The sequence below is a fragment of the Corvus kubaryi genome, unplaced genomic scaffold (genome assembly GCF_017639235.1).
Source record: "Corvus kubaryi isolate FWS band 111438036 unplaced genomic scaffold, C.kubaryi_AGA036_p1.0 37397, whole genome shotgun sequence".
NCBI lineage: Eukaryota > Metazoa > Chordata > Aves > Passeriformes > Corvidae > Corvus > Corvus kubaryi.
In genome coordinates this window covers 148526-161679 of record NW_024581136.1, presented here as the reverse complement: position 1 = coordinate 161679, position 13154 = coordinate 148526, and the positions used below count along the sequence as shown (strand labels likewise).

The 13154-nt window shown below is 43.5% G+C and overlaps 1 protein-coding gene across 7 annotated transcripts in view; it reads right to left on the bottom strand.

Moving 5' to 3' along the window:
* Positions 1 to 1216: 1216 nt before the first annotated feature.
* The window catches only part of YEATS2 (YEATS domain containing 2), a 48541-nt gene continuing 36603 nt past the window's right edge, over positions 1217 to 13154 (bottom strand). For 6 of the 7 annotated variants that reach the window (XM_042041794.1, XM_042041795.1, XM_042041796.1 and 3 more), the window contains 7 exons: positions 12423 to 12496; positions 11307 to 11386; positions 10187 to 10388; positions 8590 to 8816; positions 7369 to 7443; positions 5919 to 5992; positions 1217 to 4833 (listed from right to left, as the gene is read on the bottom strand). In XM_042041794.1, coding sequence (XP_041897728.1) covers positions 4725 to 4833; positions 5919 to 5992; positions 7369 to 7443; positions 8590 to 8816; positions 10187 to 10388; positions 11307 to 11386; positions 12423 to 12496 — 841 coding nt within the window. In that variant the 3' untranslated portion in view covers positions 1217 to 4724. The remainder of the gene's footprint in view (positions 4834 to 5918; positions 5993 to 7368; positions 7444 to 8589; positions 8817 to 10186; positions 10389 to 11306; positions 11387 to 12422; positions 12497 to 13154) is intronic. The other variant, XM_042041793.1, reaches the window with a different exon arrangement.

Here is a 13154-nt window from a genome sequence, read left to right as displayed (position 1 = left end):
GCAGGGTCTCTGTGAGGGGAGAGGCTGCCCGTGGCCCCGCCGCCCCCGGGCAGCTGAGGGCGCCGAAGCCCTCGGAGGAGCCGGGGCCGGCCTGAGGGAGGGAGGGAGGCAGCAGGTAGCAGTGAAGGACTAAAGACACCATTCTGAGAAAGAAAAGTCGGCAGGGAAAGCATTTTGGGCTTTTGTTCCGGTTTTTTGGTTGAGGGGGGTAGGGGGAGGGTTGGGGTTTTGTCTTTACCTCTCACCATCCAGCTTCTATTTGGCTGTGAGTTCAACTAATTTTCCCAAGTCGAGCCTGTTTTGCCCGTGCAGTAACCAGTACACGACGGCCCTGTTTTTATCTACAGCCTACCTTGATGTGCCCAGGGCAGTGGTGGCGTCCCCATCTGTGGGAGGATTTAAAAGATATGTAGATGTGGCACTTGTGGACGTGGTTAACGGTGGGGGCTTGGCAGTGCTGGGATAACTATTTGACTTGATGACCTTAGAGATGTTTTCCAAACGTAGTGACTGATTCTGTGGTACGTTATCCTGACCCACATGAAGCATGTTACTGTCTCCCGAGTTCTGAAGGGAGGAGTGAGAGCGGCTGGGTGGGTGGGTGTCTGCCGGGCTCTCCTCCCCCGCCGTGTAGCCCTGGGAGAGGGGCCCTGAGGGGACAGACACGGGGTTTCCCTGTCCCTGCTCAGCCTCGTTCCCATGGGTTGGTTTGTGTTCCCTGCGCGGGCAGAAGGACCCTTGGTCCCGGGACTGGAACAGTTCCTGGGCAGAGCCCGGCCATGCGGCTGGAGAAGTAAACATCTCTGAAACAGCTAGCAAGAATCCGTCCATATATATTTCTTTTCCACGGGCCTCCTTGTTTGATATGCGTGTTACAGAATCCCCACTGTAACAGGTGTCTGGCAGCTGGCCAACCTCGACCCACCTTGCTTTTCAAAAGTCTTCCTCACAAACCAATGACTTGCTATTTAAACAGGTTGCTCTGGAAGATGAAAGATTGGAGGCGCTCAGCTCCTGGCTTCTCTTCCCCCAGCTTCCAAAACCAGGAGCTTTTTAAAATAACTAGAAAAGGGAAAAATTACATTTTCCTTCAGATCAATTCCTCAACTACAAATTCTTATACAGAACTAACTATGACATTCTGAATACACAGAGCACAAAAGTATCTGTGGATCTGGAGAAACTGAGTGACAGGTGACAGTCAAGACAATCCTAGCACAGCTAATAAAAGAATTTATTGTAAACATACGTATATTACACAATTATACAGTATAATACAGATAACATGAAGGATTTAAACACTCAGCATTACAAATAGGGGCAATATTTGTAAAGAGATCTTTAACTCTTCAGAAAGCCAGAGAAACATACGAAACATTTCAACACACCGCACCTGTAGCATTCCACAAACACCGGAACGGATGTGTGAAATTCCACAACCTCTAACTTATCTCCAAGCAATTCCCACAGGAACTTCTCACCAACAAATTTTTCTCCCACTATTCAAAATGCAAAGAACTTGTTGCAAACTTTTCCTACATCTGAAGAACTAAACAAATGTGTCATTTTCTATCTGCTTTTAACAGTTTATTTTTCTTCAGCAAACTTTATATACTAATAATATAGCATCTCCTAGGAGAATAACCTGTGGTTGCTCAGAAATGTAGCAATAGATCTCCACTACAAGAACCCCATTAAGAACGAGGGGTCTGTACCTGCCTGCTTGAGGGCCAGGTTCAGGACTTTTTCTGAAACTCCATTCTTCACAGAAAAGCAGGACACAGGCAAAAGAAGCCACAATTTGCAAACAGATGCCCAAAGACAAACTCCTGCATCCTCAAAAGCTGCTCTGGGTGTTACAGAATCCCAGAAATAAAACCTGCAAGAGACAGGGGCTGGAAATGCATGTGTATAGAATCCCAGAACATGCTGAGTTGGAAGGGACCCACAAGGATCACTGAGTCCAACTCTTGACCCTGCACAGGTCACCCCAAGTCACACCATGTGTCTGAGAGCATTGTCCAAACGCTTCTTGAACTCAGACAGGTTTGGTGCTCTGCCCACTGCCCTGGGGAGCCTGTTCCAGTACCCAACCACCCTCTGGGTGAAGAACTTTTTCCTGATACTCAACCTAAACCTCCTCTAACTCAGCTTCATGCCATTCCCTTGGGTCCTGTCATTGGTCAAGAGAGTGAGGAGACCAGTACCTGCCCCTCAGGAGGATGTTGAAGACCACAATGAGGTCTCCCCTCAGTGTCCTCCAGGCTGAACAGACCAAGTGACCTCAGCCGCTCCTTATGTGGCTTCCCCCCCAGACTCTTCCCCATCCTTGTGGCCCTCCTCTGGATGCACTCCCATAGCTTAATGTCTTTTTTATATTGTGGCACCCAAAACACAGTACTTGAGGTCACTGCAGATCATAGCACAACTGAATTTGCCCAAAAGGCTGTTCCCACAGAACTTGCAGGCTGTCATGATAGTGACAGGGATCTTGAAAATGCCCTTCATAAAAGCTTTCATAAAAGCTGTGTACAGGGATGCCTGAAAGCAGTACAGACCCCAAATTCACTACAGCCTACAAAGCATGGGGCCTGCAGTTCTCCAGCTACCTGGATTCCTCCCAACTCAACACTGAGCTGAAACATAATCACTGCTGCTCAACTCCATCACACTGACCTCCGCTGATAAAGTAATGTCAGGGCTAAGCTCTGCCCTTTCCTTTCGCAGGCAATCCTGCACTCAGCTCACCCGAACAATCCAGGATTAGCTTTTGAATCCAGAGCATCTGTAATGTTCTTCCTAGGGGGCATTTAAGTCCTTCTCTGAATGCTGTTTGGATTTCATCCATTGGTCCCATTTCCCAGATTCAGGGGTCAGGTTCTGCCATTCTTATATTCAACAGAGCTGCAGCTCCCTGTTAGCTGTGATGAGCTGAGAGGGGCTTTCCTGCAGACCCTAGTTTTATTTAAGGTGGAGAAGACAGGTGGCATCCCATCTGAGGTACATAGTGCTTTCTTCAGTTTAACAACTGCATCAAACTTACACTACTCTCCTTCCAAGTCTGAAACCACCCTCTAACTGAAGCATTTTTCACAGTTCCTGCACACTACTGTAGTTACAATCACCTGTCTTCTAGCCCCAAAAAAGCACCAAAAGATAACATTCTGCTCCCACCCCAGGCCAAGAAAGATAACTGTAGTTTAATGTTTATAAAAGGCTTTGTATTGTCAAAGCACGGCACCAACAAGAGCGAGGCCTCAGTACACCCCTATGAGGTAGGTATCCTGCTCCCCATGCTCAGAGATGGGGAAACTGAGGCACAGAGTGATTAAATCAAAGGCCATGCAGCAGATCAGAGACCCAGCTGAGATCAGCGCACTGGAGGTTCTGGCTGTTTGGCCCATGCTCCACCCATGACAGCACTGCCAGACAAAACAAGCATGCTGAAAGCATGACAGTCCCACAGGAGTCCCACCAACTTCACAATGGCTTATTCGCACTACCAGCAAGCACCCATGGGGCAGGACAAAGGGGTGGTGGATGTGGGGTGGTCAGGATGTTGTCAACGAAGCTTTCTTCAGCAAGATGTTGATAGCCAGGCTGCAGACATGTCTCCCTCACCAGTGGTGTTCCTGAGACAGGTAAGTGCTGGGGTTAGTAGCAGAACTTCTTCCTGCAGTCAAGATATCAGAGGATCTCCCCACAAGCAGCAAATCTTTGATTTTTCAATCCTACCAGGCCTCTCTGTGTTGAACAGAAATAAAGCCAAAGCAGTGCTGCTCCCACAGCACTTCACAGTTTAGGCTGATACTTAGTGAACACTGCTACCACATTAAGACTTGTACAGCACAGCTGGTCATCTGCCCTCCAGCACTCTTCAAACCTTCTGGCAGCCTGGGGAGGCACTCGCTGGGCAAGCAAAGCATTTCAGCCAGCCCAAGCCCACAAACCCTAAATACCATCTTTGTTCCTCTCCTTTCCCATGCAGCACAAGTGGTCAGTCAAATCTTACCAAGCCTGATTGGGGTTTGTTCATCTTGCTTGAGGCTGTGCCAGTCTACCCTTTCCAAGGTGACTAAGAAAGGTGGCATCTGACACCTCCTCTAGAGAGGCAAGGAATTTGGTTAGGTGACAGCTCAGTAAGCGACTGACAGGCCTACCCAGCTGTGTTCTCAGTCACGTACATCATGCTCAGGCAAGAATGGCCAAAATTGCTGCAGCCATCAGCCTTCTGCTCCCCCAAAACCACCCTAATCTACCCATCTACTCAAATGAGCTTTAAGACCTTTAAGAGCTGCCTTTGACTTTTCTCATATTCAGAGTGCCAAAGCAAGTGCCCTGCTCACTGCATGGGGAAACCAACTTGTATGTAGACTGCATTAAAAAACATAATTTCTCATGTTAAAAACCAGTTCAGTCTCACCAGCAGAGCTGTCTCAGAGGGACCAGGCCTGTGGAGTCTCTCACAGCTAGCAACTCGATGCAAACTGACAATGTTTGTTCAGCCACTGAACATACACTTACCAAGTAAACACTGACATTTAACAACTTGATTTGGAACAGAGCATCGTTTTGTTGCATTAAGGTGCATCTTTAATTGGAGGTAACAATCTAGTAGCCCAATGTTATAAATGTATGTAATAGTGTCCTACAGAAATACTGGATTTGTCAACCCAACTTCAGTCATAAATCCACCTTTCCTGTAGCATCTTCTCTGCTCTATTTCATTGCTCCTCATTTAGTATCTTCATATGTTTGTTTGTGAGGAAGTCAAGAAAGGGAATATTACAGATGGCTTTGTGAATATTCATCACTGTGATCTCTCTTGGAGTCCTGCAGGGAATGCACCAGAGATGCTATTATAATACACAAAAAACCACATATCCATAAAGCAGCAAGTCAATAAATTTACCAATGGGAGGAGGAGGGAGAGAAAGCAAAAATAACAATCAAAGCAAAAAAAAGGATATAAGAGCAGGTGTTAGAGCAATGCAGAGAAAGCATTAAAATATCACAGCACAAAAAAAGCCACTCAGATGACTGGGGGAAACCTGTTGGGCAGTGGGGTAGGAAAAGCAAGTACTGAAGCATGAATTCTTGAACTTGTATAGCACAGTTGTTGTGTATGTACTTCTATATACAACATATATACATACTTTCTTATATATTATGTAAATATTTATGCATTGCATACAAGTGAATATTTAAACTGAGCGTTTTCTCATAGTGTTTGGGTTTTTTAAATCAATTTAAGCTATCCCAAGTCATGCTGCTGAACAGAAATCAAAATGTGGCCTAATCATTAGGTATTAAAAAAAACCTCTTTACTATTGAGGGTGGTGAAGCACTGGACAGGTGGCCCAGAGATGCTGTGGCTGCCTCATCCCTGGAACTGTTTAAGGCCAGGTTGGATGGGGCTTGGAGCAACCTGGGACAGTGGAAGGTGTCCTGCACATGGCAAGGGGTGGAACAAGATGATCTTTAAGGTCCCTTCCAATCCAAATAATTTTATGATTCTATAAAAATCACTCAGCATCTGAGGCAGAAAAGTGTGTATCAGTAAAATAAAGAGATTATTTAGGTTGTTTAAGTTCTGGCAGGCCACAGCTAAGTTGTCTACACAGTAACCTGAGATGGACAAGAGTGAGCAGGTCCTTTCAGCGTGGCTCTGTAGAAACAGGTCATCTGCCTCTGAGGCATGGCAACACCAGAGAATCCTGCCTTGGTTTTTAATGTTTATGTTCCCATCCTTTCCCACTAGGGAGCCACAAAATGACAAACTCTCTCTTAAGGCTTGGGTCTTCTCAGAGTATAGTCCATAAATTCCCTCACTCTCGTGGTCTGAGCCTTAAATTCCTGAAGCCATTGAAGTCCTTAGTGCCGGTCTAAGTGGTGGCAGAGGAGCCCTGGTGCTGTACCTGTTGTGAGGAGCTGTCTGGTACGCCACAGCGAGCGCTTGCCGTAAGATATCACCCATCAGCTGTTCAGTGGCCTGAGACAAGAGACAGCATTAGGAGACAGCATGACAAAGAGAGCAAAGGAACTTGCTATTTGCTCAAGTACCAGTGTAAGAGCAGCTGCAATCCTGGCTCGCTTCAATCCTCAGTCGATCAGCACAGGGCAGTTCAAGACACCCGAGTGAGTTTTATCACTTAAGACATGAGTTTATTTAACAGAAAGAGACCCAGAGCTCAGGCTGCAACTGCCCAGCCTGGTTTCCCTCCAGACCTGAAGAGCAGTACGTGCCCAGCAGAGTGGATCCAATGTTCCAGTGCCTGTGCTTCCAAGAGCATTTCAGGACCCTTCCTCTCACCCACCAGAGCCGGTTTTGTACATGGCAGACTGCAGATATTCTCCTGGGAGCCAGTACCTGCATCCCAGCCCACTCCCTGTGGTCACCAGGCTTGTGTCAAGACACACTCACAGAAACCTCCCAGCCTGGGCAGCCATATGCCCAACACTTGGCTTAACCAAAGTTCAGTCAAAAGCTAATTAAGGTTCTTGGCTTTCTGTGCTGTATCAAGACCAGAGGAGAGGTTTCTGGAATGTTCAGTGAGGAAAGCTGGCACAACTACAATTAGAATGGAGCAACCTGATGGCTACAATCTGTGTCTACAAATGGATGTATCTGTATCAGAGTTCAACTGTGGTAACAGGAAGCACAGCACAGGCACGCACATGAGTGCATGTGCCACCTGGAATCAATTAACTTTTGTAAAACTCATCTTCTGATAAGCTGCAGTCTGTATAAACAACCCCAAAAATCATCTTCGGCATGAAATGCACCAGAGTGCTGCTAGAAATAATCTCTGTTAGCCTTCAGTCCAAACCCAAGAACTCCAGATCTCTGCTGTTCAAATTTTGGTGCAAAACCATTTCTCTGTTTTTCCAGAAGTGATGAGGATAGAGAAACAGTTTCTCGCACACGGCAGAATTGTTACTGTCCACAGGAATTCAGCAGTCTCCCAGCAGAGACAACCTGGGCAAAGGAACTGGGCAGTATTTAGGAAAATATAGCTAACCTTGTATAAAATAATCAAGTCTTACACAATCTGAAAGATTCCCCCCAGTTCTGAAGGGAAGGACAAAGCAAGGGGTACTTTCAAAATTACAGAATGAGTCAGTATCTTAGTGGTGGTGAGAATTTGCAAATCACTATTCTGTGTCCAAGCCAACAAATCAGTTAGAAAACTGAAAACCCACACGAAAGTGTATGACCCTCTTTGGGCAGCTATGTATCTATCTATTAATGCAGAAAGACAGACTTTGATTTGATAAATGCATATTAATAAAGATATTCCATCTTTTTTTCTAATTGCTGAGTTGACACAATTACAGACAAGCCCTTCCTGTGAAGTAATTTCTTACCTTTAAAATCATATCTTCTATTACAGATGCATAAACATTCTTTTGTACCTCAGCAGGTTGAAAAGAAATCCCTATCTATAAAATACAAGAGAAAAAAAATTACTATATCAAATAACACAACTCACGTTGTACTACAATTAGATAAGATTAACAGAAAAAAACCCTACTACAAAGGGTAGTTAAAAGAGAAGCAAGTAGACACTACGGAACTTTCAAGCAGTATAATCTCAGGCTTAATTTTTAAAAAATCTGGGTAAAATTAGCACAGCCTGTAGAAATGCCTCTGGAAGTCAGAAGAAACAAAAGCAGGTTTTAGTTTTTGTTTCAGTGTCCACACAAAACCCAGGCTGCACTGGGTATCTTTGGGTTGAGAAGGGAAGCTCCATTTTAAAATTGTACATATCTTCAATCCATCTACTCATCATCTTTCCTGCACCCAGCTATGGCCACTGAAACCACTTTAAACAGTACTCCTGGCACAGAAGTTCCACATCAAAAGAGTGTTTCATCTTTCAGTTCCACTCTCATTGTACCCATGCCTTTGTCACCTACATAGCAAGAGACCAGATACACTGCAGAACCAAAGTTTTGTCCCTTGGTGTCAGCAGGTGAGGTGGGGGCGGAGATCCTTTCTTTCTCCAACAATTGCTCCATGCAAACCCCTCCTGCTGCTCCCGTCTCCTGTGGTACAACAGCAAGCACTCTTTCCTACAAGCGAAGTCAGTCTCCTCTCTCGCTCCTGCTGCTGAGACAAAAGACCTCCCTCTCTTTTGCCCTGAACTGAATAGGAGGAAGATATTCAAGCAGTAGAGAAATTTGCTAAGTTTTACCACAGTCCCTTTTCAGGAACTGCTGTTACACAGCATTGGTCCAAGCAACAAGACCACATCTTTTGCATGATGGGACAGGAAGAATTCAGTGCTAGTGCTCCTCATCCCTCAATTTATCCTTGCTTTTAGCCTTTCAAGATAATTTTTCTGTACTAAGCCCTGCAAAACAGCTACTCTGAAGTGAGCTCCCAGCTGGCACTCTTCCCTTTCCCCTGCCAGAACTGGCAGCTGCGTGTCTTGAGTCAGAAGGTCCCGTTTTTCCAGGGCATTTATAAAAAAATTCATTTAAAAGTCCTGAGGCCTATATAGATGAAAGAAATGCAACTAAATAAATGTAAGACCACAACTAGCTTCACAATAATTCTAATTAGCTTTATGATTCATTCATTACCTTCTCAGCAGTGTCCCTCACAAACTCTGATGCAGGCAAGGAAGCCATGTAGAACTTCATCTCTTCTTGTTTCTCCTCCTGTTCTTTCTTAATGTTTATTTTTAATGGCTCGCTGAAGTTGAGAATATCTACTTCCTCTTCATGTTCCGGTTCTTGTTTCAGAAATTGCTGTAGTTCCTCCAGTTTTCGGCACAGCTCCTCACCACTGCTGTAAGATGAAGGGCATTCTGAAATAGAAGCAATCAATTAAACACATGATGGGTTAGGGAAAGCTGTTTATAAACAGATGCACACTCAAAATATGGGAAGAAACTAAGGTAATTGCAAGTTATTTTTGTAGTGCCTACCAAATATAAGGATGAATAGAAATGCACACAGTCATTGAGAGCCTTCTAATTATATCTTCATGACACTCATGGTTCTCTCCCACATCTGCTCCTACACCAATCAAGAAGGCTGTATTTCACACAAAACAAGCTTATGTCAGTCTCCCAAACATTCTCACAGAAGCTTTTTAAGCTTTTTGGCAACTGGCAAATCAGTCTGATGCTCTTCAACTTGCTTAGAGAAGTGGAGCTTTTACTATGCAGGCACAATGTAGTGCTAAATCATCTTTTACACTGTGATGAGCGTTATCATGCTGCTTAAAAAAATCAGAAGACAGGTTCCCAGTGGAATGGCAGAAGGGTAAGCTCTTCTCTGCATGATTGACACGAGCTGGTAAAACCTTCAGTGCAAAGCTATGCAGTAAACAGATTCTGCTCTTCAAAGACAAACACAAATACAGTGATTTAAATAAAAATATTATAAGGTAGATGCAGGCTTCCTTTCCACCTTCAACAACTGCAATGCAGGGCCAGACTTTACAACATATAATCAATACCATACCCTTCTGTGAAATACCTTAAATCCCTGAACGATCAGAACAGAAGAACATTCAGCTTTTGGAAAGGGATTATCTGAAGGTGAAACAAGATAGCTTAACTGTGAAGAAAGGATGAAATTAAAGACATGATTTTAATATATACTAAAATGAACTGTGGGGATCCTAGAGCTGTGCTAGTGGAATAATGTAGCAGCTGTAATACAAAGCATGAAGCTTCAACGGGCCAATTCACCTCACTTTTGGAGATAAATTAACTCCCACTGAGCTCCACATTGCCACTGCCAGGTTTGTTTTTTTTGTTTTGCACCTGAACTCATTCATACTGTTTGCATGGTAAGTCTTAACAGAGGCTAAGCCTACCCAAGGGCAGAAATGTCATTACTCCCTATGCTAACTTTGTGTATCCACTTATAAATGATTACATTGTGGAGAAAAAAATCATCTTTCATGAGATTTATCTACACTGAGCCTCCAAGAGCCCCAAAGCACAATAAAAACCAAGAGAAGCCCCAGAGAAACATCAGGACTGACAGGAACAAGGGACAGCCCCACTTGTAGGCCTGCCCTTACAATCTCCAAGTTTTGTTATTCCACACTGAATTAAGTTAAAGCAAAGACAGTAAGAATCCCCTTCTCCAGATGTGCTTGAACACAGGCATTTAATAAACAGTGTCTTTGGCAGAAAGGAGCTTCCTGTCCCTCCACACTCACCTGGCTCACTGTCTATCTGTGTCAGCACATCCTCAATGGAGTCCTCATCGTTCCGCAAGGCCTCGGGGTCAGGGGGAGTGTAGCCATGGCATCGACACCAGTGCACCACGTGCTTTGTTTTCAGGGGGGTGATACTGTGAAACCTGGGATGCTTCTCTACGATTTCTTGTAGGATCTTTCTCACTGTCATTGCTCGTTGCCACTGTGACCAACCAAAGAGAAAGCTCATTACACTGGCCAGAACATTTATGGTTAGCTTACTTACAGCCCAGAAACATAATCCAGGTTGCAAGGGAAACAGAAAAGGAACATGATTTTCTCAGAAGTCAGAGTGACTTCTGACAGGTCATTTAGACTTTGCTTTATCATCCAAAAAAAATCTCAAGAAAAGGGACACACATTTACAGGGGCCTTGTCACATTTGTCTTGACTTGAAATGCCTCATCTCCCAAGTAACACCAAAGATGGCATAGTGCAAGAAATCCACTAGAGCAAAATATGTTCTTAAAATTTGGTTAAACTCTTTGATCATTTAAGCTGGCAACAGCAGAGGATCTAATTCAGTGTTAGTTAACAACTTCCCTGTAAAACTACACAGCAAGATGCCAAAGTTATGAAGAAATAGAGGGAAACCACAATACAAAAGGTCCAGGTTAACTGAAATATTTATCTTTGGTGAACTGACAATCTATTCCAGCACTAGTACTGCTTATGTCAGATCCCTCAGTTCTCATCCTGCAGAAAACAGACACAATCCCCTAAAAAGACAGATAATATATGTTGGGTAAAATTCCCTTGACTGTAATATGCCACAGAGGAGAGATGAGGATAAAGTACTACCCCTTTGAAAAAATTTAAAGTTTTAAAATGCTTCAAAAACCATCTTACTATAAATAAACTGAAAAATGACCTTCAGCATCCTTTCTGCTTGAGAAAGCCTGTGAACAATAAACTGGATCACCGTCTGAACACAAGTCAGTGCACCTTGCAGTAAGGGGTGCTGCCATTTAAAGTCAGATTTATTCAGGAAACAAAACAGACAACAAGGAAGGTTCCATAATTCAGAAATCCTTCTTGTGTTCCTAATGACTGCTTATGAAACAGTGGATGAGAGAATTACCTCGGCTGCCCTCCTCTTCCCAATATTCCAGCTGTAATACTGTTCCACTGAACCGGCACAAAAAGAGCTTACATCCTCACCTAAAAAACCACAAAATCAAAAACACTATTAAATTTTCAGTAAGTGAAGTAAGATGAACTCTGGGTTTGATGTTATTCAGCAAAGAGGGAAAGGGAAATGCCTTTCATGCTCACAGGCTCAATGACTGCAACTAACTCTTACACATGCTCTGCTCTGTCCAAGAGACACTGACACTAGTTTTTGGATGCAAAACCAGCCTCCCTCTTGGTCATATACACAGACACCTGTAGCTATGGGCTGTTTTAAGCCTCTTTCCCACTGCAGGCTCTATTATGTACACCTCTAAGTCTGCCTCACTAGTCAAAGTCTCTTCTTCTGGAAAACTGTTTTGCTTTTTTTTTCCAAACAAATTACAACATAAAAATGAAACAACAGTGAAAAGGTTTCCTGGCAAAAGTGCAAGAGCTGTATGTGACGAAGGCTTTACTGTGCTTCTCACTCCTACTTTGCTGCCTTTGCTTGCAAGGGTCTGCTCTACCCAGTCTCCACTACCACTTGTTCAAAGTGCATTAGTTACCAGAGAAAGTTGAAACATTTTCAGTTATGTACATGAGTACGAGGAATGAAATAATAAAGTACCACACAAGATTAAAATATTTCTCTGCAAACTATCCCCTTTTGTTTAAAAAGGAAGGCAAAAACGCCAGTAACAAGCACATTTCAGTTTTGAGCTATGTTACTGTATTTGCCAGCTCACTAAAACCCTAGTGTTAAATTTAAAAAAAGAAAAGAAAAAAGCACATCCATTAAGGACAAACCAGGAAAAAGAAGACCTACTTGCAGCCATTATGTGAAGAAATGCAATCTATTTCTAAGGAAAAAAACAGATGAAAGATTTTAGCTGCTAACAACATACTTGACTTTACTGGAAGAACCTAATTCTAAGCATCTTCAGAATAACCCCTGGAGTAAGCTCTCTAGGAGAATGGCTTCATTTCATTCCACCTTTTAATAACTTCTGCGGCTACGGAGTATGCATGGCATTCTGTTGATACACTGACAATACAGAGCAAAGCCTTTTCATTTACTGCTTACTTTTTTCAGCAATTAATGGAACCTTCTTCACTATTGCTGTTAAAAGCTGCTGGATGTTCTCCAAATATTCTATGCTGCAAGGGATAAAAAGAATCACTGTGAAGACTGCTGTTGGAAGCAATGAATCAGATGTAAAAGGTTTTAAAATCACTGCATGGTTTAAAGCCTTTAGCCCCAAGGCATTACAAACAGCGGTGTGAGGATAAACTCTTATACCCCAATCCAGTGAAGGTATTTCAAACAGCCCCTCCTCTTGCCAAAATGTCCACATCTGAAACTGCATCTGTCAGGCTGAAGAAACTGAAGACAGGCTTGGAGAAAACCCCTCAATTATCTCGCAAGCTGCAACACTACTTTGAGAGGTAACTAGTGCAGGTTGTCCCAGTAGGAAACACGGGATACTGCATAGGAAACTTTCTGTTTACAGGACTTTACTTAACCAGACATAGTCTATTTAACTCTCAGGAGCTGTATTTTCCAACTGTTATCTTATAACTGAGATAATTTTCAGTGTGTAGTGACTGGACATTTATTCCTGTCTCTTACACACTCTCCATCAGGGTAGTATCTTCAGGGATACGCCGAGATAACAAAACTTTTCGAAACACAGAGACAGGAAAGTTGGAGGAATCAAGAGCAGAAGAGACATCCTACACACTGCAAGAAATATGCAGAGAAAATTCTGCAGTTTGAGTTCTGGTGAAAAAACACTAAGAAGTACTTGCAAAAGCA